At 36.6% G+C, this 24,402-nt stretch overlaps 1 protein-coding gene and 2 long non-coding RNA genes across 4 annotated transcripts in view; 2 read left to right on the top strand and 1 right to left on the bottom strand.

The window, feature by feature from the left end:
- Positions 1–24,402, top strand: part of LOC125251686 — a 258,619-nt gene that overhangs the window by 115,238 nt on the left and 118,979 nt on the right. The window lies entirely within an intron of this gene.
- Positions 4–24,286, top strand: tgs1 (trimethylguanosine synthase 1). 2 transcript variants are annotated; one of them, XM_048164760.1, is made up of 13 exons: positions 4–351; positions 739–803; positions 1,863–2,017; positions 3,991–4,615; positions 8,876–9,014; positions 9,410–9,496; positions 9,588–9,768; positions 13,520–13,871; positions 14,023–14,187; positions 21,264–21,407; positions 22,650–22,866; positions 23,020–23,098; positions 23,955–24,286. In XM_048164760.1, the coding sequence occupies exons 1-13, from the start codon at positions 242–244 to the stop codon at positions 24,066–24,068; spliced, it is 2,433 nt and encodes an 810-aa protein (XP_048020717.1). In that variant the 5' UTR covers positions 4–241; the 3' UTR covers positions 24,069–24,286. The 2 variants fall into 2 exon arrangements, with proteins under 2 accessions (XP_048020717.1, XP_048020719.1); XM_048164762.1 differs by having other exon boundaries at positions 5–351; positions 1,866–2,017.
- On the bottom strand, positions 20,077–23,992 carry LOC125251685. Its single transcript, XR_007181063.1, has 2 exons — positions 23,857–23,992; positions 20,077–20,741 (listed from the first exon to the last, which is right to left on the bottom strand). It is a non-coding gene; the product is annotated as an uncharacterized LOC125251685 (long non-coding RNA).

Raw genomic sequence — 24,402 nt, 5'->3', positions numbered from 1 at the left:
CCAAAACACGAGGGGGGAAATTCGCACAGCGAGTCTTAAACGTGTGCATAAAATTAAATCGATATTGTTGTCATTTTAATCTTCCTCGTTTTAATCCATTAGTACATTTGTATATATAGCTTCTCGCTGTCGTTTTTATTTGCAATGTCTGTCTAAAAAGCGATTATAAGATTATAAGACGTCTTATAGTAAGGAGGTTTGCAGGAAAATCTCTGATAGATCCTGTTGACAGGTGTCACTCATGCTTGATTACCGCGAGCGGAATGTTGTTCCTCTAGCTGATATCATCTTCTATCAGGGCGAAGAAAGAGAGATGACAATACATTGCTTGTGCTCCAGAGCTTATGTCAAGTATGTATTTATGTTGAATTAGGTCAGCTCATATAGTGTGTGTGCAGTAGATTTTAATGCACATCCTGAAAAGTACTTGGTTAGCTGGTCTTAACTGGCCTGAGCAGCAGAAAAGTGCCTTAAAATGAGACAACAGAACAGGCTAGACTGGTAGACCAGTTAAGACCAGCAACCATCTTAGGCTGAATTGTTTTTCAGCAGGACTGCGTAGTAGGACAACAACTGAAACTTGAACTGCTTCATATTTACTTGTGTTTACATACTTCTGAAGTAAAACAGACAGATAGCGACATAAACACTCACTGTGTCACAACGACCATTAGGTTGCCATTGGATGTTACCTTTTTACTAATGTGAAAACACATTTTCTCTTATTTTCATCCACAGTGATCGAGAATTGTATCGGTCAGATTTTAAAGCCATTCTGAGTCAGACTGACAATCAATCTCAAGGTACAGTTTTCCTGTTCATTTCTGATTATATATGAAGACAATTATGACCACTTGCATATTGACTATCTGACAATGGTTCTCAAGCAGGTAGCATCTTAACAAACCTCCAAGGGGGCCTTAAGATGACTTAAAGGGATAGTTCACCCAAAATGAAAATGTGATGTTTATCTGCTTACCCCCAGGGCATCCAAGATGTAGGTGACTTTGTTTCTTCAGCAGAACACAAATGATGATTTTTAACTCCAACCGTTGCGGTCTGTCAGCCGTATAATGCATGTCAGTGGGAACTTCATCTATAAGACTCAAAAAAACATGCACAGACAAATCCAAATTAAACCTTGCGGCTCGTGACGACACATTGATGTCCTAAGACACGAAACGATCGGTTTGTGCGAGAAACCGAACAGTATTTATATCATTTTTCCAACTGCCTTGAGTATCCGGTTGGTGAGGTCTGAAAACACGCTCTAATGATGGAAGTGATCTCTTGCATGCATATGTCAATGAGTGTGAGCGATCACTTCCGGCATCAGAGTGCATTCAGACCTCACCAACCGGATGCTCAAGGCAGTTGGACATAGTGTCCAACTCCAACTAGTGTCCAAGTTTCGTGTTTTATGACATCGTCACAAACCGCAGGGTTTAATTTGGATTTGTCTGTGCATGTTTTTTTTTACTCTTATAGATGGAATTCGCATTGACATGCATTATACGACTGACAGACTGCGACAGTTGGAGTTAAAAATCATCTTTTGTGTTCTACTGAAGAAACAAAGTTACCTACATCTTAGATGCCCTAGGGGTAAGCAGATAAACATCACATTTTCATTTTTGGGTGAACTATCCCTTTAAAATGATTTAAAATGATACAAAACAAGCTAAAACAATTTAAAAATCAAGATATTTCTTATTTTAATTCACTCTCTGAACAACTGTTCTTCTCTTTGAAGAACCACTGATTTAGCCTTTTTCATGATTTTCACCTGAACCATGTTATGGTCAGTATGTAGCTTATAATGCTCAAGTAATTAAATTTTTTTTTTGGGGGGGGGGGTTCAGTAGATGTTGAAGCTAATGATAGGGAAGAGCTTTTGGAGGATCCTAACTGTTCCGTGGATGAGGAAGAGGAGGAGGAAGTTGATGAAGAGACCATGCTTATGGCCAGTTTGGGGCTTCCTGTGGAGTTTGCCAGCTCATCAGAACAGAGGAGAACGGTATGTCTGTTGGATGCAAGATGACCTTGAAGTTATTGGACACCATGGCTGTCCATTTATGGGAACATTGCTTATTTTAATAATTATTTTAAAAGCCTTGTCTCAAACCCCCCAGCTCCTGTAGTCCTCCATACATTGAAATCATAATGGGGTACTGATTAGGTAGTAGACTGATTTCCACACTAGTGTCTGCATTGAGCGTGCATGTCAGCCACACAGAGGGTGCTCTTGAGCACATATTTGAACCACAACTGGGACATTGTACTGTGGACATTAGATATTTATATATACACTACAAGTCAAAAGTTTGGAGTAAATAAGATTTATCATATGAATAATATAAGTCTCTTATGCTCACCAAGACTACAATTATTTGATCAAAAATACAGTAAAAAATTAATATTGTGAAATATTATTACAATTTAAAATAAATTATTTCTGTATTTTTTAAAATGTCATTTATTCCTCTGATGACAGAGCTGAATTTTCAGCATCATTACTCCAGTCTTTAGTGTCACATGATCCATCAAAATCATTCTAATATGCTGACTTGTTTTTTTTTTTTTAATTATTATAATTTATTATTGCTGCTCAATTATAAATAATGGCTCTTATTTGTATCAGTGTTGAAAACAATTTTTTTGCTGCTTAATATTTTTGTGGAAACATTTTTTCCCATGATTCTTTGATGAATAGAAAGTTAGGTAAACAGTATTTATTTGAAATAGAAAAATGTATCATGGTTTCAAAAAAAAAAAAAAGTACAACATTTATAATAATAATAAGAAATGTTTCTGAAGCACCAAATCAGTAGCCTGACTACGTCAGACTTCCTACTTCCGCTCAATTTCATTTCGCTTCTGTACTCAGTCTGATACAGCGTCAGAGCTTTGTGTTTGCCACCGGTCTGGAAACAGCCGGGCCAATCAACGAACAGAGGGCGGGCTGAGAGCCGTGGCGTAGATGCTAAGCGCCGAGTTTTACATTGTAGGTTAGAGAAATCGAAAACCGAAACGACCGCGGAAATGGGAAACGAGACACGGGATGCAAACTTCGGGATGCATTAACTTCGCATAATCTGCAAAAGTCGTTTACAGCCATGTTCACTCCGGTATTTCGCTCACATCATCATGTGTTTACAACAGGTTTACAGTGGAAGTTCAATCATAGATTTGAGTTCGATGCATGATGTCTGTGCTTCGATGCGGCTGTACAGGCGGATAACATACGTCATAACTAAACGTATCTGATTGGCTTACGGGTAACCAATGATTTTAAACTTCAGACAAGCGTCCCCTAGCGAGAGAGAAAACACTTCTCTATTATGCCATTCCAGACTCTGTCTACGAAGCAAAGTGAAGTAGCAGAGTCTGGTATTACCAGGCTACCAAATCAGCATATTAGAATGATTTCTGGAGGTCATGTGACATTGAAAACTGGAGTAATGATTGCTGAAAATTCAGCTCCGCCATCACAGGAGTAAATTACATTTTAAAATACATTAAAAATGTTATTATCCTTGATTCTTAACATTGTGCATTTCCAGCTCGATCATTAATGACTGTATGTAGCCGTTATCTTTGTGTGGGTTCTGATACACCTGGCATTAACATGCATTTTGAACTCAAATAGTTTCTAGATGTTCTTGAACTGGATTGCATTTGCAAATAACAAAAAAAAAAAAAAAGCATTAGCATTTACACATTCATAAAATGTAGTTCAGTTGTCTGATCACAATGTGCCTCATGTACATTTACACCTGGCTTTTAATATATGCATGTAAAGGGCATGTTAATGGCCAGATGTGAAGGGGGCCTGTGAGTCCTTGGATTATCCTGTGCAGTGAAGCTTCTCGTTTCTCGCTCTTTTTTGTAAATTGTTATTAATGAATGTTGCTGTGAAGTTTTACCCCATTTACTTTAGAAAATGACTTGGCTGTGGCCCAAAATGAATGCTTTTTTCTCATCTTTAAGGGCCAAGTTTTAGCGAGGCTGAAGAACAAAAGAACCATCAAGCATTTGGAAACCCCCCCAGATTATGCAGACACAGACGAGGACTCTGAGCAGAACCAGCAGTGTGCTGTGAGTGACATCGCTGAGACCCCTGCCGAACAGACATGTCCCATGTCAGAGGAGGCCTGGCTGAGATACTGGCAGCAGCACGGGGAGGGTCTGCTGTGGCAAAGCTGGATGGAGAAAGACCCCGAAAATTCCAGCAATATGGCGCAGGACTGTTCCCGCTCAGAGGCAGGCTGGGACAAGCACTGCCAACAAACATACCAGTACTACTGGGAACAGTTTCACTACTGGGCCGCCCAAGGCTGGACGGTGGATGATTCCCATAGCACAACCGCTGCTTCTGAGGAATATCAGGGCAGCCAAGGAGAAACAGAGGCACTCAAGAATCAGACGGAAGAAGGATCGGAAGCAAATGCAATCAGCGTTACACATCTCATAAGCAGCCTGAGCTTATTGACTGAGGAAGTTGACAGCGATGATGGCGACCGGCAGTCTTTAGTCTGTAACTGCGCTGATGAGCCCTGTGATGGTGGAAACCGCAAAAGGTCATCGTCACGTAGAGGCTGCACTGACACATCTGGTTAGTGCATGTATTTCTTCGTTTAAGATGCCTTTGTTTATTAGCTATGGGGACTGTGGTGTTCCCGCAGTGATGCTAAACCCAAATATGTCAACACCTTCCTGCTCCATGACCTACTTTCAGCGTTTTGAATCTAGTGCAGATGTAATATAAGTTAAGATTTATTCTGTCACTGCATGTTACAGCATGGGCCCATTGTGTGTGTTCAATTTTCTGCCATTCAGAATGTTCAGACATATTTTTAAACTTATTATAAATAAACAACATAGAGTAATTGAATGGTTATTAACCACCCCTAGCATTGACACACTTAAATTACCATCAAAATCAATGGATAATTCACTCAAAAATTAAGGTTCTGTCATTAATTCACCCTAATGTTGTTCCAAACCTGTATGACTTTATTTCTTCAGGGGAACACAGAAGATATTTTGAACAATGTTGGTAAACAAATAGTTTTGGTGACCACTGACTTCTTTTGAATGGACAAAAAAAAAAAAAAATGCTAAGACATTTCTCAGAATATCTTCTTTTATGTTCCACAATAGAAAGAAAGTCATACAGGTTTGGAATTAAATAAATAAAATGACAGAATTTTCATTTTTAGGTGAAATGTCCCTTTAACCCTTATAGGGTCTTTGGGGTCTGCACAGACCCCAAACGACGTTTGCTCAATTAAAAAAAAAATGTTCTCTTTTTCCAAATGACATGAAACTTTGTACAGTTGTTAACACTTTCTAGATCTACAAAGAAAAAAAATTGGAGTGATATCTTGTTTTTATGTTAGTGTAAAAAAAAGGGTCACATTCAGGGTCTTCGGGGTCTCCACAGACCCCAGACAACAAAATGTAATTTTGTAACAAAATAATTGTTTTTTTAAAAACAAATGTAATTTTACTCTGTTTATTAATGTTTTTACTTAATATTTGTGCAGTTTTTGGAGGATTTGTCATATCTTTTAAATTTATATAAATAAAAATTTTGTTTTTTATACAAAAACAGCTTATTATGTAAAATTCACTTTATAAAAGACCCACATTTCTAACTTTCATTCATGGGGATAACATGGATAATTTGACATGGTTTAGTGTAAGATTTTTGCCCACCTTTTGGAAAATGCAGTTTTAAAAGTAAAAAAAAATATCACTTTTACCAGTAGACGGCTGCAGAGCTCCACTATTTCCTATGTGTTATTTGACTGACGGAAAGACATCTTTTCACAAGTATTTTTCAGTTGGATTTATATCTAAATATTATGAAATCACAATTATGACAATAAAAGACAATAAAAATGACTTTTTGTCAAAGTTTAGCATTTTTTTGTACTGAAAAAAAAAAAGGTTTTCAAAAATGTTGATTTTGAGGATGAATATTGTCCATTTTCATCAGTCTCATCATCTCATCATCATGTAAAAATATTGAAAAACTGATTTTTTTCATTACAAAAAATACTAAACTTTGACAAAAAGTAGGCTTTATTGTTATAATTGTGATTTCAGAATATTTAGATATGAATCCAACTGATAAAAACTTGTGAAAAGATGTCTTTCAGTTAGTCAAATAACACATAGCAAATAGTGGAGCTCTGCAGCCATCTACTGGTAAAAATGATAGTTTTTTTACTTTTATAACTGCATTTTCCAAAAGATGGGCAAAAATCTTACACTAAACCATGTCAAATTATCCATGTTATCCCCATGAATGAAATTTAGAAATGTGGGTCTTTTATAAAGTGAATTTTATATAAAAAGCTGTTTTTGTACAAAAAGCTATTTAAAAAAATATTTTTAAATTTATTTATATAAATTTAATAAATATGATAAATCCTCCAAAAACTGCACAAACATGGAGTAAAAACATTAATAAACAGAGTAAAATTACATTTGTTTAAAAAAAACAAAACAAGTATTTTGTTACAAAATTGCATTTTGTTGCCTGGGGTCTGTGGAGACCCCGAAGACCCTGAGTGTACTTCCCAAACGAAGACCGCACAAGGGTTAAGTATCTTTATTTATATAAATTTAATAAATATGATAAATCCTCCAAAAACTGCACAAACATGGAGTAAAAACATTAATAAACAGAGTAAAATTACATTTGTTTAAAAAAAACAAACAAGTATTTTGTTACAAAATTGCATTTTGTTGCCTGGGGTCTGTGGAGACCCCGAAGACCCTGAGTGTACTTCCCAAACGAAGACCGCACAAGGGTTAAGTATCTTTGTCACTTAAAGGATTAGTTCACTTTAGAATTAAAATTTCCTGATAATTCACTGCACTATTCTGATTCGTTGCCGGTTGCCTTGACACTGCCGCCGGTGGCAGTCTGAACTCACAGTACAGGGTTGTTAGCAGGGCAGCCAGAGCGAATTTTGAAGCTCTCGCTGGCGGCGGTCTGAACGCATAGTAAGTCAAACGGGCTTTGCAAAAAAAAAAAGGTAAAACAATGATGTCGGACGATTTTGAAGTTGGAGGAGAAAAATGAGATGGAGTTTTTCGCCCTACCGCGGTACTTCCGCCTACTTCCGTACTTCTGTGTGACCTTTCCAACGTGATTACGTAATGCATGGCGCATCGCAGAGCTAGTGCAAGACGAGCATTTGTGGTTAAAAAGTATATCAATTTGTAATTTTTTTTAGAAAATGACAGATCGTTTCACTAGATAAGACCATTATTCCTCGGCTGGTATCGTGTAGAGCCCTTTAAAGATGCATTGAAACTGCAATTTGGACCTTCAACCCTTTGGTAACTGTTGAAGTCCACTATATGGAGAAAAATCCTGGAATGTTTTCCTCAAAAATTGAAGAAAGAAAGACATTGACTGAAGAAAGAAAGACTTAAAGGTGCTAAAGAGGATCTTTTCGTTGACTGAGAAACCAAAGACTGTTAGTGAGTTTTTGAAATGAGCGCATGCGTAAGAACAACCCCCCTCCTTCACAGCTCATTTCGAGGGAACGCCTCCCAAAACTCGTGCACGAGTACTGGAACACGAGTGTTTACCACCGGCATTCGCTGTGTAGTGTTAGTGGATTCATTATGTCGGACTCACCGCAGGTAACTCATAATCTGCAGTTGTTACTCCTGTCTCCTGACAAAAACATTGCATGCGGCGCCTGTAGAGTGTGGAAAGTTACTGGAGCGCGCAGCCGCGCACGTCTCTCACAAGGAACATAACGGCAGTGATTGACAAGCCAGAGGGCCAATCGTTTATGCGATGATCGCGTAAACGATTGGCTGATGTTTTTAAGGCCCTACCTCGTGCACAGATGATGTATATTAATATTATTCCTTTCAGTGCACCTAATAAATAGTCTTTTATCAGTTAGTAAAGACAGTTTCAAGTAATATTGCAAAAATGTATAAAACAAAACATCCTCTTTAGCACCTTTAATCATGCATTTGTGCATATTTTAAAGAACATTTTTAAAGTATTGTTTGTGTTGATGAGAGGAAGAAATAGAAAACCTGCATTTTGGTTTCATGCTGTAACAGGAAAATATAAAAATCCAAGTTGGACTGCACTTTTTATAAGCCCTGTAGAGGATCACAAAGTAAGAAGTTGATCAGATAGAGGTTTTTTTTTTTTTTTTTTTTTGTTTTTTTGGACTGGTTGCATGGGTTGCAAAAGTACAATAGTTAACTTTTCCAGGGTTGCAGAAGTAAAAGGGATTTGTGATGTCAGCTGAAAAGAAAAGTCGTTTCAGTAAAATAAAAACAGGAAGCATGTATTAGGCAAGTAAAAAAAAGAAGTCAATTTTGTTGTCATGTTGACTTTAACTCTTTTTTTTTGGAGTTGGCCGGCTCAGTATGCTTTGATGGAGCCACCTGTAATCACGATGGCATCATTGCAAAGTCGGTATCTCCACAATATCAAGCCACAATTCTGTTCTCTCCATGACAGTGGCCCATGTGTAAAAGCAGATCGTTTTCCCCAGAGGTCTTTTTTTGCAGCCTAAGCTTGGCTCTGTCTGAATGTTTAATGCGTCATATCAAAAGATGTCAGCTGTTGAATGAAAGAAGCATGTGACTTTGGCCTATGAATTTTTAATGCCGGTACATGTGAAAGAGAGCACAAACTGATCACAATCCACTCGCAGTCGCTCTAAAAATGGCTCTTGTCATCCTGATTGGCGGGCCATGACTGATGCCATCTAAACAGCACCCTCTTATGCTGTATACATCAGGCGGTGTAAGACTCAGACATAATTTAAAATGATAACGTCGCTATTATTAATAATAAACTGAAAGTGTGTGATTTCAGATGGCAACATGAAACAGAGCTCTGCGCCTTTGAATAATCAGAGTGGACAACCCATAAAGAACAGATCTAACGATGAGGATCAGAGCGATGATGATGATGATGAACCTCCAGAGAACAGACGAGCTAAAGTGAAGAGAGCGTAAGCCGGCAATCTGTTTTTCAGTACATTGTGTTGTATCAGATTTATATATTTCATGTTTATGGTTTATATTTTATGCATATTTTATTCACTGATTTCATTCTAAATCTGTTTCTATTTTTTTCTATGGAACACAAAATGATACATTTTTTGCATAATCGTTACACAGTACAATGGCAGTTCATAGTGACCAGGGGCTGTCAAACTGCAAAAACATTAATGTAATTGTGGTCCATGCAACCCATCTGCTATATTCCAGGTCTTTTTAAAGTCATTATTTAAATATGCACTACTGCTCAGTAAACATTTTTTGAAAGAAATGAATACTTTTATTCAGCATGGATGCATTAAATTGATTGTAGTGACTTTAAATACTTTTGCTGCTCTGCTGACAGTCATGAGCTGGATGCCGAGGAGCTTGCGGGGGTGCCGGCTGAGGAGGCGTGGGATGCTCTCGGCCTGAAACGTGGTCCACAGCCCAAGTAAGACCCCAGACAGAGGCTAGACACCGCTTTACTGCTTTGAAAATAATCAGAGGCTCCGTTAACATCCAAATGCTTTTTGTCTTGGCAGGTTTGACAGCGTTGTGAAGCTGAAAACAGGCCAGGGTCCATACGCAGGCAGGAGGAGTGAGGAGAAGAGAAAGCCCCATGAGGAAAGAAAAAAAGCAGCCTGCAAGATCAACAAGCACATCTTTTTTACTGATGATGGACCACAATCCACAAAGCCAAAGATCAGCAAAACCCTTCAAAAAGTGAGTCGATTTTTGCTGCATGTAAATTTCATTTTTAAAGACATAATTCACCCAAACATTTAGTTAGGAGTTTTGAGGAATGTTCACTCTGAACAAAAGCATATAGTGACCTGTCCAGGAGAAATCAAGCTCTAAAAAATGTAATTTAGTTCTTTTGTTTCAGTGTTATCACAGAGTTCAAATATGAAGGTTAAGGTGAAAAATGGTAGAATTGTCATTTTTGGTCGAACTAGTGCTTAAATGTTTTGTCTAATCTTGCTTTTGTTTTGTCATATTTTGCCCAAAGACGACTGCATCAGGTCAGCAAAAGACCATTTTTTTATGTTAGGGCTGTAGCGAGTAGGTTAGATTTAATAACTCTTGGTATGCAGTATTCTAATAAACAATATTTTTTTTAATTATAAAAGTTAAGTATATTCATAACTATGAACAAAAATGAAAACAATGGCATTTAGCCTTCATTATTTCTCACTGAGTGCGAACAAAGAATGCAAGGCTTATGGACAGAGGTGATATATGAAAGTTTAACTGATTTACATTAACATAAGCCAAAGTGACTGTTTACATTAATACCTCGCAGAAACAGGTCATTCTTTTTTCGGGTGAGGAGGGGAGGATACGCTACTGTTTAAAAGTTTGGTGTCGGTGATGTTTTTGTTAAGGTTTTTGAAGTTTCTCACGCTCGACAAGGTTGAATTTCTGACCAAAAATAAAGTAAAAACTGTAATATTGTGATAAAATAACTGTTTTTTAGTCTAAGGTGTCACATGATCCTTCAGAAATCATTCTAATATGCTGATTTGGTGCTCAAGAAACATTTCTTATTATCACTAGTGTTGAAAATGGTTCTGCTTGAAACGTTAAAAGAACAGCATTTATTTGAAATAGAAATCTTTTCTAATATTATAAAATGTCTTTACAGTCACTTTTGATCAATTTAATGCATTCTTGCTGAATAAAATATTCATTTACTTCAAAAAAAAGTCTTTCTGACCCCAAACTTTTGAACTGTAAAGAACTTGGTACTACCAATATTACCAGTACCAGTGAGTGGTATGGTTGTTGTTGTTGTTGTTTTTTTGGAAGTGCTGATAATTTAGATATCCCTGTCAGATATGCTTTTTAGAGACCGCTCTGGAGGATAAAGGTCTCCATTTTTTATTAGGCAGTTTGTAGTCCTTCATGCTTAAGATCCTCTATACTACTAGCGTATGAAATGCGTATGTTTGTGTTGTTCCCTGAGGTTTTATTGACACATGGATTTTGTGGGATTACATGTAAGATGTATCATTCTGGTCGCCTTATTATGGATCAGTGAAGTACAGTGTAAATTGTTCAGAGTTGTGTGTGTGTGTGTGCGTGCGCACATTTTTGTGACATATCAGGACACAAATTTGTATAATGACATGGGTATGACATGGGTATTACAAGGAGAGGGTGACTTATGAGGACATTACCCCATGTCCCCATTTTTCAGAAGGCTTATAAATCATATAGAATGAGTTTTTTTGAGAAAGTAAAAATGGGCACAGTTTCCTGTGATGGGTAGGTTTAGGGGTAGGATTGGTGTATAGAAAATACGGTTTGTACACACTTCACAAAAACAAACGTGTGTGTGTGTGTGTGTGTATGAGAGAACAATGTGGTAGAGTGGGCAAAGAGCCAGAAGCAGTGAGGCTGACACTTTATGCAGTCTGCACAGAGCTACCCACACCCCATCCCATCAGAGCGCTGTCACGCAGCACCTGCTTACTGCACGCTGTCAGCTCCCGTCACACAGACAGACCGCTCTAACCTCCAGTCTCACCCTTGACACAAACACACACGTTCCCAGCTGTCAAACACACACAGGACAGATTCAGACTTGGTCACTGGCATGTTGAATATTCAAGAAGAAAAGAGATGAATTGTTGTTTTCAACCCAGTGCATCTAGTCATGTTGTAGATGGACTTTTTCAAGGTGTATTCCCCCCCACCCCACTGGATTTTAGCCAGTAAACAGATAAGACCAATTTACTGCAGTGCTCTAGAATTGATTTCTCTGTAGCACAAATTGATTTGGTGGAGGACGAAAACTTTACTGCAACAGACATTATCACCGGTATCTTTTCAGGCTGGATGCCTAAACAAGACTTTGTTGGGGCTTCCTTTGAGCACATTGAGTCCTGCAGTTCTGCTGCTATTAGCGATGCCCGATACCAGACGTTTTGATTCCAAGGACCCATCAGATTGAATTATGTAGTTTTTATTGTAATGTAACAATCTTCTTTGTCTGTCTCTTTTATTTTAAGCTAATTTGATGAAAAAAGCTTTTGGTGGAGATAAAGCAGTAAAATAAAGAAATAAATTTCAAGGACCCTAAATATGATGATCCCTTTGTGAGGGACCCTGTTCCTAAAATATACACTACCAAATGTGTATATATATATATAGACTTTTACATTGTTACAAAAGAAAACTGTATCATGGGCCCAATATATTAAGCAGCACAACAGTTATTCAATATTGATAAAAAAGAAGAAATGTTTCTTAAGCACAAATCAGCATATTAGAATGATTTCTGACAGGATCATGTGACACTGAGGACTGGAGTAATGATGCTTTGTTATTACAGCAAATAAAAATAAATTTTAAAATATATTAAAATAGAAAATAGTTATTTTAAACTGTAATAATATTTCACACTGTATTCTTGATCAAATAAATTCTTAGTGAGCTTAAAAGACTAACGTTAATTAAAAAAAATATCTTAAAGGGTTAGTTCACCCAAAAATGAAAATTCTGTCATTTATTACTTATCCTCATGTCATTTCACACCCGTAAGACCTTCGTTAATCTTTGGAATACAAATTAAGATATTTTAGTTTAGATGGCTCCGTGAGGCCTGTCAAGATCCATAAAGGTACTAAAAACATATTTAAATCAGTTCATTTGAGTACAGTGGCTCAATATTAATATTATAAAGCGACGAAAATACTTTTGGTGCGGCAAAAAACTAAATAACGACTTATTTAGTGATGACCGATGTCAAAACAATGCTTCAGGAAGCATCGGAGTATAAATGAATCAGTGTATCGAATCATGAATCGGATCGCGGGTCAACCCGCCAAACTGCTGAAATCACGTGACCTTGGCGCTCCGAACTGCAGATTCGACACACAGATTCACAATGCTCCGATGCTTCCTGAAGCATTGTTTTGAAATCGGCCATCACTAAAAATAAGCTATTTTGTTTTATTGCCGCACGAAAAATGTTCTCGTCGCTTTGTAATATTAATATTGAACCACTGTACTCACATGAACCGATTTAAATATGTTTTTAGTACATTAATGGATCTTGACAGAGGAAGTGACACTGCTCTCTATGAAGGCCTCACGGAGCCATCGGATTTCAACTAAAATATCTTAATTTGTATTCCGAAGAATAACGAAGGTCTTACGGGTGTGGAACGACATGAGGATATGTAATAAATGACAGAATTTTCATTTTTGGGTGAACTAACGTTAACCCTTTAACGACCCCAAGTTTTTGGACAGTAGTGTATTTATAATATTTTGACAGTGTATATTTTTCCCAACATTAGTATATAAGATTAACCTTTCTGTTTGAATTAGCTCTTTTAATAATAAATATTTTTCCAAAAGCCTGTTACAGAAAGTAGTGCCATACAACTAGTGATTAGACTGTGGTGTGCAGTATTTGGGTTTGTTTCTTCCTATAAAAGCTCAACATTCACTCATACCCTCACAGGTCCAGAGTTTCCTGCAGCAGATTCAGACTGATGCTGTCTCTGAGGAGTTGACCCCAGCCTCCATGCCTGAAGCTCTGATTGGGCCATGTGAGAGAGCGGAAGAGGGCAGTCTACATACACAAAAGGAGGATGAGGAAGAAGCAAATAATGAGAGAGATGAAAAAAAGTATGAGAAGACTCCTCAGCTCAACAAAAGATGTGAAAAAAGTGAGGAACATCAGCAGAACATTCAGTGTGTCTTCACAGAGCCAGAAGAAAGACAGGACGACGATTCGGATCCCAGAGGAGAGCTGCAGCCCATAGACATCCCTGACTTTTTGCTCCCAGATGCTCCAGAGGATGCTGAGGCAGGTCAGAATTGTGCTCTGATACAAAGTGCTGATACAAATGAGATAATCGCTGTCTGTGCTCCAATAACATACAAGCCAACCATTAACACAGTTAGGCTTCTCATTTAGTGTTCACTGGCAATTTGATATAATCACACTGTTTCCTTTCCCAGCTGAGAGTGTGCAAGCCTTTAAAAAGAACAAGAGAAAGAACAGGAAAAGGAGAAAAGATGTGGAGATGCCACCTGAGATTGCAGCAGAACCTGAGCTGGCCAAGTACTGGGCCCAGCGCTACCGTCTGTTTTCCAGGTTCGATGAGGGCATCAAACTTGACCATGGTGAGTCAGCACAAAGCCACCATCTTTATTTTAGGCAAACCATGAATTTGTTTAATTTATTTACATTCATTTAGCAGACTATGTTATCTAAAGCGACAAATTACAAATCATCGCTACAGCATCAGGGACATTAAAGTGTTAGTTCACCCAAAAATGAATTTACTCACCCTCAAGCCATCCTAGGTGTATATGACTTTCTTCTTTCAGTCAAACACAATCAAAGTTATATTAAAAAATGTTCTGGCTCTTCCAAGCTTTATAATGGGAATGAATAGTAGCTGAGATTTTGAAGCCCAAAAAAGCACATCCATCCATCATAAAAGTAATCCCTACAGCTCCAGGGGGTTAATAAAGGCCTTCTGAAGCGAAGTGATGCATTTTTGTAAGGAAAAATATCCATATTTATAACTTCATAAATTAGAATCACTGGCTTCCGTACAAGTCGATTCTGGCAGAGGAATGGACACAGAAACGCAGAGGATAGAGCAAAACAAAACACTGGTCATGAAATGTTGCTCTATTTATTTGAACACGTCCGAATATGCGGATGGACATTACCGGAAGCTAGTGACTGTAGTCTATAAAGTTATAAATATGGATATTTTTCTTACAAAACCCATCGCTTCGCTTCAGAAGGGCTTTATTAACCCCCTGGAGCCGCATGGATTACTTTTATGATGGATGAATATGCTTTTTTTGGGCTTCAAAATCTCAGTTACTATTCACTCATTATATAGCTTGGAAGAGCCAGAATATTTTTTAATATAACTCTGATTGTGTTCGTCTGTAAGAAGATAGTCATATACACCATGATCGCTTGAGAGTAAGTAAATTATGGTATAATATTAATTTTTGCATGAACTAACCCTTTAAGTTATAAATTGTGAAAAATTGGAAAGATAGTCAACCTATTAAACTAAAAATGCCAACATTTTCAGTCTTTTGATGTTTTATAACCATAATATTTCAAACAAATAGCCATTGTAGCCAAATAGATTAAAAACGTCAGAACTAAAATGCAGTTAAAATCTGTTTTTTTTTTATTATTTTAATTTATATGTACCATTACAGTAATGCATAGAAATATAGAGCATATAAATAAATAAATAAATACATAAAATAAACAGCAGAGTACTTTTGAGCATATGTTTTTAGCTAAACATATTAATAGATTTAAAAAAATGCCACGTAGAGTTTTCCGCAAACATTTCTGAATGATGATGCAAGCAAATCAACTCACTGAAATCGATCGATTTGCAGAAAACTTGAAAAAGAAAATTACAAATGTATTATGAATATTCAATATATCAACCAGCCCTAATTCTTGAGGTCAGCATCAATTACAAACTATTTTACTAGAAAATGTGATGTTTAGGAGTGGCAAGGAAAAGGAGGGCAAGGAGTTTTTTTGTTCTGGACATGCATCGATGAATCATTCGCAGTAAGACCTGTGAATTTAAATAACAAATAGAGGAGCACACTGAGAACTAGGGTGTCAGTGTTGAATTGTGAGGTTCTAGCAGATGTAGGTGTGTGCAGACTGACTGAGCTGGCTCTGTCTGCAGTGTGTGTGCTGACGCTATACACGGAGCCCCTCATACCTCCTGCGTCAGAATAGAGAAAAAGGGAGGGAGACAGCGAGCGAGTGAGAGGGAGCAAGTGAGAGCAAGACAGCAGGCAGCTTTTAGAGTGCTCGGGAGAACGCTCTTTTCTTTCCCCATGCTACTCTTTGCACAAATAGAGTGCTCAGCCTCAGAGGAGGGCAACCTTTAGCTCTGGTGCTTTACCTGTGTTCTCTTCTCTACTGCCAAAGTGGGTCACTCTCTTAATGGACACAGTATAATAAACTAGGCATAAACCTGCTCGTTAATCGCTTTTTGCCTGTCTAATTTTGTTTTATGTAAGGAATTTAATTGTTGCTTGTTCCTTTGTACTCATTAGAACTGCTTAAGAGTTCTTATTTGGTCTTTTTATTATTTGTAGGCTATAGCTTGAGGATTTAACATGGCAGGCAACAAAACTGCAGCACACCCTTATAATGCACAGAATGTTATCGTGCGGTGATGTGGACGCTAATATAGTTATTGTTACAGTTATCGTTTTTGGTGTGAACGGGCTTTAATTCATTACACAGCAAAAAAAATTATTTCTTAGTGAGGTTATAAATATTCTTCTTGAATTTATTTAAATTTACTCGAAGCAACACTACATAGGATATGAAGACTTTAATATAAGTGTGATTTGTCAGTAACACTTTTGCAATAAGGTTTCATTTGTTAACATTAGTAGTTAACCACATTAGATAACATGAACTAACAATGAAAAATATTTCTAAAGCATGTATTAATCTCAGTTAATGTTAAGCTCAACCTTTATTAATACATGATTAAAATCCACACTTGTATTTGTTAACATTAGTTAATGAACCTGAGCTAACATGAGCTAACAATGAACAGTTGTATTTTATTGTGTCATTCCAGACCCTTTGTTCATCTTTGGAACACAAATTAAGAAATTAAGATACTGAGTCGGCATTCTGACGTAGAACATGGAAGCGCTGAATGTAAACAGTGTATGAGAATGACATGGAAGAAAAGATATTGTTGAATAAAGTCGTTATTTTTGTTTTGTTTTTGTGCAAAAAAAGTATTCTTGTCACTTCATAACATTAAGGTTGAACCAATGTAGTCACATGGACTATTTTAAAGATCTCTTTAGTACCTTTCTGGACCTTGAAAGTGGTACTTAAATTGCAGTCTATGGATGAGTCAGAGAGCTCTCGGATTTTATCAAAAATATCTTAATTTGTGTTGCAAAGATGAACAAAGGTCTTACAGGTGTGGAACGACATGAGAGTAATTAATGACAGAATTTTCTTTTTCTGAACTAACCCTTTAATATTAGTTAATGCAACTAACCTTAAAGGGTTAGTTCACCCAAAAATGAAAATTCTGTCATTTACTACTCACCCTCATGCCGTTCCACACCTGTAAGACCTTCGTTAATCTTCGGAACACAAATTAAGATATTTTAGTTGAAATAGGGAGCAATGACATTTCCTCTCTCAAGATCCATAAAAGTACTAAAAACATATTTAAATCAGTTCATGTGAGTACAGTGGTTCAATATTAATGTTATAAAGCGATTAATATTATAAAACAGAGTAACGACTTATTTACTGATGGCCGATTTCAAAACACTGCTTCATGAAGCATTGGAGCACAAATGAATCAGTGTGTCGAATCATGATTCAGATCGCATGTCAAACTGCCAACGGCTGAAATCACGTGACTTTGGCGCTCCGAACCGCTGATTCGACACGCTGATTCATTAATGCTCCGAAGCTTCCTGAAGCATTGTTCTGAAATCGGCCATCACTTTATAAGTTGTTATTTTGGGTTTTTTGGCGCTCCAAAAATATTCTCGTCACTTTATAGTATTAATATTGAACCACTGTACTCACATGAACTGATTTAAATATGCTTTTAGTACCTTTATGGATCTTTAGAGAGGAAATATCATTACTCCCTATGAAGGCCTCACGGAGCCATCGGATTTCAACTAAAATATCTTAATTTGTGTTCCGAAGATTAACAAAGGTCTTACGGGTGGAACGGCATGAGGTCGAGTAATAAATGACATTATTTTCATTTTTGGGTGAACTAACCCTTTAACTGATGGAACCTTATTGTAAAGTGTTATCAATTTGTCTTACTAAATTGGCAAAAAAAAAAAAAAAAAAAAAAAAAACACTTTGTTGTTTATACTACAAATACTATACTGTTTATATCTGCCTGTGCAATAAGACAAAACACGCTTCTGAATTAATTAATATTGTATTGTAATCTCCGAATATATATTCTCTGAAGCTTTAATATCTTTTGCAGGGTTGTAGTATATATAGCATTGTATTATTTAGCAATGCCTTGGAACCACCTGCATCGTAGGATCATGGCGACGACCTTTACTAAAGTATTAAATGTATTTTTTATGTTATAAGATTTGCTTCCTGTGAAGTAAGTCAGTTTCGTTGTTAAATTTTATGGTGCAATAACCATAGTATTGCCAGGATTTAGTTTTTAATAGGGCTGATCTTGGGAAATATGCCTTTTAACATCAGCACCACAAGTCAAACGGTTTTCCTTCTGGTACCATGAAAGGTCCCGTTATTTGGGATTAGAAAATCTCTCCTCACAGACGGCAGATTTCTCGTAGAATTCTCCAAAGTACCATGACTAATGTGTTTTTATAGGCCTCTCACTTTTGAATCATAACTCTTTCACTAAGCATCTGGAATTCTGTTTGAAAGTGAGATCAGAGCATCGTTTCTATTCACTTATTCATGTCAACAGAGGCAGTAGCCCATAGCCATAGTGAGCCACTTTTCCTTCAGCACTGCCTGATAGGACAGAGGAGAGACAGAAAGAGGGGTGGGTCAAGAGTGTGGGCTCAGTTGTGAATCTCCTACACCTCCATCCAGGCTGGAAAAATTGCAGATTACAAGTCACCATAAACTGGCATTATCAAGCCATTTTACTTCCGCAATGTAACAAATGTCCATATGGAGCTGAGACTTAGGTGACGCTAGGCAAAAATGAAAGTCGTTTTAGAGATGGAGAAAGGTACTACATTTTAATGAAATACTTTTTTTGTTCGTTATAACATGTTCTGGTGAATTGTGCACAATCTAACCAAGAATGTGTGTTAAAATAAATGGGGTCAGTTCTGTTTTCATTTTATGATTTTTCATGACATTTTACAATAAGGTCTCATTAGTTAATGTATTTACTAACATGAAATAACAATGAGCAATACATTTGTTACATTATTTATTAATCTTTGTTAATTTTAGATAATAAAAATAAAGTCATTCGTTGTTTGTTCATGTTAGTTCACAGTGCATTAACTAATGTTAACAAATACAACTTTTGATTTTAATAATGTATGAGTAAATGTTGAAATTAACAAAGATTAATAAATGCTGTTGAAGTATATATATATATATATATATATATATATATATATATATATATATATATATATATATATATATACGGTCTCTGTAGTCGCCACAAGCTTCGAAAACGGCAATAAAAACAAACTGGTGCAGCCTGGACCACGAATCATAATAAACATGCTCCAGCCAATAACCGACAAGAATGATTTTAAATGCGTGTTCATGACTGTTTCAGGAAGAACGGAGGGGAGGGGGAGGAGGAGGAGGAGGGAGGGTCTAGCTAGCCTCTGTTTTGTTTGACAACACTTCGAACGTCAACAGGAAGTTACTCCACCCAGGATCGCTTAGAGCACCTTTAACTAAATTGGTTAACTAATGTTAACTAATGAAAATTGTTGTAAAGTATTACCATGATTTTAAACATTCTAGTCTCAGTTGTTCTTTGATCTGTTTAATATTTCAGACATTTTTTCCATTCAAATTAATGGCATGTCATTCTGGCACTTAGCAAAATTCAAACTGTGGTGTACATAATTGATAGAGAAAACATTTGTTTCACAACACTATAAATGTAACATAACTTACAGTATATACTGTATGCCATCACAGGAATAATTAATAATTGCATTTATTTTAATTTAAGTCCCTTAAAGCATGGAAATATTCAAAGATCAGAGTAATATACTATATACTATGTAAATGCATTTACATAAAAGCAATTCTCACATATTTTAATGCCACCGAGTTTTAAAGGGCCGTTTTGAAATGACAGTGGCAATAAACTTGATTAAGCTATTTTTTTTATATTGATAATTAAACATTAAGATGCAATTCCTCTGGCCTGAAAGCAGACTTAACTATGACATTCATTATTCATTGTGACCTTAAATTATATGTGAAAGAAACAATACAATAACAATACAAAACAATAATCAATATAGCATGGTATGTTTAATGTATGATTAAACGTTTTCAGATGGAAGTATTATTTTATTAGTAAAACACATTGGCCTGGTTTCACAGACAGGGTTTAGATTAAGGATAAGGCCTCAGTTCAATTACGGCATTTAAGTAGCTTTCGAAAAAAACATTACTGGTGTGCATCTTGAGACAAAACAATGACTCTGACATATTATAAGTTGCTAAAACATGCATCTTAGTCTGGGACTTGGCATACGTCTTGTCTGTGAAGTCGGGGATTGTGTTGACAGTGTCCTTTCTATAAGTTTTGTCTTTTTTGTGAGCTTATGAAAAATTAAGGTACCACTTAAAAGTGAGTTCTCTTTACTCGAGAGCACCTGTACTTGATGGGCTCTTGGTGCTGCCCGCTGTCCAGACCTCACACAGTAAACAGGAAGTGCTGAACATGGTTGCTCCAGACCAGTGATTGTTACTTTAGCAGGTGTTCTATTCTCAGCGGAGAGAAAAATACGAGAGGCGGAAAAACAGAGATGCGTTTGTAGAGGCTAAAAGCAGATGGTGTTGGTCTCCACAGAATCAGCGGAGGACATGCTCCGTTTAACTCCACTCTCTCTGACTGCTTCTGCTTCAGCTCTCTCTCTCACACACAGACACGGACCCAGCCCAAATGCAACACCTTAAAATGATGAAAATCCAGAGAATGAGATCCAGGAATCTGATGCTGTGTTTTGAAGTGTCACAGCTCTGGTTTGCAAGAATGATGAATTGTTTAGAGATACAGAAGGAGTCTTATCTTGAACATATGATATGGTTTTATACTGCTTCTCTTCAAAATATATGGTTTTCTGGTTTCACATGATATAGGGATGATTGCTGATATTTTTATCACAACAGAGGCTCCTCCTAATATGGAAAAAGCTATATATTTAGAGAGGAAGAGACAGTCTTTGACGTAAGCAGAGCCGTGTTTTAGCTCTTCAAATAGAAAATGAAAGCTACAGACTCCCCCTGGTGGTAAACAATTCTAACACATTTACAATAAAAAGGTGCATTTAACTATCATTTGAATAGTATTCTTTTCATCTTAATATATTGTTTAAGAGGCAAAAAAAAAAAAAAAAAAAGAATGCATGAACTGATAAAAGCCTTCTCATTTGAATTATGGTGTGCATAACATGTGACTCTGTTTTGTCCACAGAGGGCTGGTTCTCAGTGACTCCTGAGAAGATAGCAGAGCACATTGCTCTGAGGGCGCAGGACAGCTTCAGCACGGAGCTCATTATCGATGCCTTCTGTGGTGTGGGTGGCAATGCCATTCAGTTTGCCCTCACTGGGAAAAGAGGTACAGTTGCTTTTCATACTTCCACCACATCAGCAAAATCCTACCATGTGAACACCCATATATTGGTTTCCATTGTCTTGAGAAACCATCTGAAAATCTTTTTTGAGATATACAACATGGTTTTGACATCTAAAAATGTGTCTAAATAACACATTTCTATGGAGCACAGTCTATTAATTTATTAAAAATACATTAAAATGCAAAGCATACATAGATTTTTTTAAAATTCTGAATTAAAATTAATTTAAATAATTTAGGATCTTTTGTAATTCATGATCAAAAATACAGTAAAATCAGTAATATTGTAAAATATTATTACAATTGAAAAATAACTTTTCTATTTTAATTTTAAAATGTAATTTAGTGTCACATGATCCTTCAGAAGTTATTCTAATATGCTGATTCGCGGCTCAAGAAATATTTATTATTATCAATGTTGAAAACAATAAGAAGAAATGTTGTGCTGCTATATATTTTTGTGGGAAAATTATGGTTTTTGTTTTTTTGATGATTGTACACTAACATGTGCTCAAGGTGTTAAGAAAATATGTTATTACTTTTTACTTAGGTTAGGGTTAGGATTATGTTTCCATCCAGTGTTGCAAATTTAATTATTTGCTAAATTGAAATATCGCATTAAGCATTTGAGTTTCCATCTCAGGTGTTTAAGAGAACAAAATCACCACTTCCTGGGAATCTGGCGCAAAATATCTGTAATAAAAATGGAAGTTGCAGGGAAGCCAATGTGGCTCTTTTTTTACTTCATTATAAATGACGTTCGCATCAGAGCACACAGACGAAATGCAATAAACACTGTCATGTTATTTTGCGTTCGGATTCCTGGTGTTTGGGAACGCAATTGTTTGAGGCGCTTCTCATAGGGAATGAAACCAAATCATTCTGATCACAGACTAAGGCATTTCAGAATGATCAAACCATTATTTGAGATGTAATTGGTCCACTGGTTAGTCTAGTTATCCAATCACATCCACAAAGTAGCGCATGTTTTTTTTTGTTGCGCATCAAGGAATTTATTCGGTATAATGTTTCCATCTTCGTTTATGTGCATGCCTTCTTATTGGATAAAAAATGTCTCTGCCTCAGTTGAGCGCCAATTTATGCACATTATTAGAATTTATGCGCATCTTGCTGTTTCCACCCAGCTGTTTCCACTCAGCTACTGACTCTAATACTTTGATGTTTTTGTAAGCGAAATTTTGTTTTTCTCCCTCTGCCGTTCAGTGATCGCCATTGACATCGACCCCATACGCCTGGCTCTGGCACAGCACAACGCAGAAGTTTACGGTGTGGCGGACCGGATAGAGTTCCTACAGGGAGACTTCCTGCAGTTGGCTCCAAGCCTGCGAGCAGACATGGTTTTCCTCAGTCCCCCGTGGGGAGGACCAGAGTATCTCAGTGCTGACGTCTTCAACATCAAGACCATGATGACTCCTGATGGATATCCTTTCAGTCTTACACTCTGTGCTTTTATTCTATCTCGACAGTTTCCTTTCAAATGAGGTTTTTATTGGAGTGGAAAGCTCAAATTTGTCCTTTTTCACATCACTCGCATTAATGAAATACTTGTTCAAACTTCCTTAACCATCTATACATTTGAAATTTTCAGGTTGTCAAAAATGATTTCAGACAATATTGTCTATTTTCTTCCTCGAAACGCGGACATGGAACAGGTAACGTTTATTTATTTACACAAATCGGTTTTAAATTGGTAATCTGAAGACCCCTTTTTCTATATTGATGCTAAAAGTTATTGTTCACTTGTAGATGTACTCTAGCCTTTAGATGAACTTAACTCTAACACACATTTTATATTGTTCTTCACATTGGCCACAATGGTTAACAAATTGTTGCTGTTTTGTGGTTGTTAAACAGCATAGCTACATTTGTCTTAATTTCTATAAAGTCACTTGGTTTGTCACTTGGTTCACTCCTTTTAGCATTTTTATTATTAGTACGGTTGCTATAGATCTCTAGTTCCTGTTATCACTTTAGTGCCTCATAACTGTCCAGCAGTACAATATAAACTTGGTGCCAAAGTCCATCAGATGAAACTTTATAGTTATTTAATCAATTATTTTCACAGAATGTGTTTGTTGACTATACCCGGGTTTAGTTTAGTGCGTATTATGTGTCAATTGCAGCTGTATCATAGTTTTTGATTTCTCTGAAAGGTCTAGTTGTCTGGTGGAGTGTGGTTGCACCTTTTGAAACCACACTGCTTTCCGGAGTCTTCTGTGTTTGACTGTAGCAAATTTCTTCACTAATATCTAAAGTGAATACATCATTACCTTTTGCCCATCACTGTGCTACTTGTAACGTTAAATACTATGTATTAGTGTGACTCGTGCTTGAATTCAAGAACAATTTTCCCTAAGCCAAGATAGTGTGACGATACTATACTAATATGTTGATATTGGGAACTACTGACCATGCTGCCTGTGATGGTAACTCACACCTGCTCTGCCTCATGTCTTCTTCCTCTTTCTCTTCATTCCCCTCCCTCTTTCTGTCTTTCACTCTGTGTAGATCGCATCTCTCGCTGGCCCAGGTGGGAAGGTGGAAGTAGAGCAGAACTTTCTGAACAACAAACTGAAAACAATTACTGCATACTTTGGCAGCTTAATTAAGCCAAAAACTTAAAACATTTTATTTCCTTTTAGTCATTTATGTTATCTGTACGTACTTATTCCACTTAAATTGTACTTGTGCACGTTATCTGCTGTTTACTGTTTTGTAAAATCATTGACGATGAATTTTACAGCTTAACGTGTACTCATGATGCTGCTAGTTTAATGTTTATTTTAAAAGTTTTGTTTTTTCCAGCATTGATATTTACCTATTAAAGTTCATTTAAAGACCCCCTGTGGTGAAAATCAAGTTTTTAATCTTGTTTATATGTCTATGTGGTGTTTTTAATATGCTTTAAGACAAACCATGGGCAAATTCGTCTCAACACCATTGCTGAGTATTTTCT

Source organism: Megalobrama amblycephala, linkage group LG17 (genome assembly GCF_018812025.1).
Source record: "Megalobrama amblycephala isolate DHTTF-2021 linkage group LG17, ASM1881202v1, whole genome shotgun sequence".
Classification (NCBI taxonomy): domain Eukaryota; kingdom Metazoa; phylum Chordata; class Actinopteri; order Cypriniformes; family Xenocyprididae; genus Megalobrama; species Megalobrama amblycephala.
The sequence above is the reverse complement of the archived record's forward strand: the minus strand, read 5'-3'. Positions and strand labels throughout refer to the sequence as shown.

Excerpts from the sequence above, each read along its gene's own strand:
- tgs1 (XM_048164760.1), top strand. The coding sequence starts at position 242 with ATGCTTGATTACCGCGAGCGGAATGTTGTTCCTCTAGCTGATATCATC. Across the intron at positions 9,497-9,587 it reads AAACGTGGTCCACAGCCCAA|GTTTGACAGCGTTGTGAAGC; the intron begins GTAAGACCCCAG and ends TTGTCTTGGCAG. Across the intron at positions 14,188-21,263 it reads GGGCATCAAACTTGACCATG|AGGGCTGGTTCTCAGTGACT; the intron begins GTGAGTCAGCAC and ends TTTTGTCCACAG.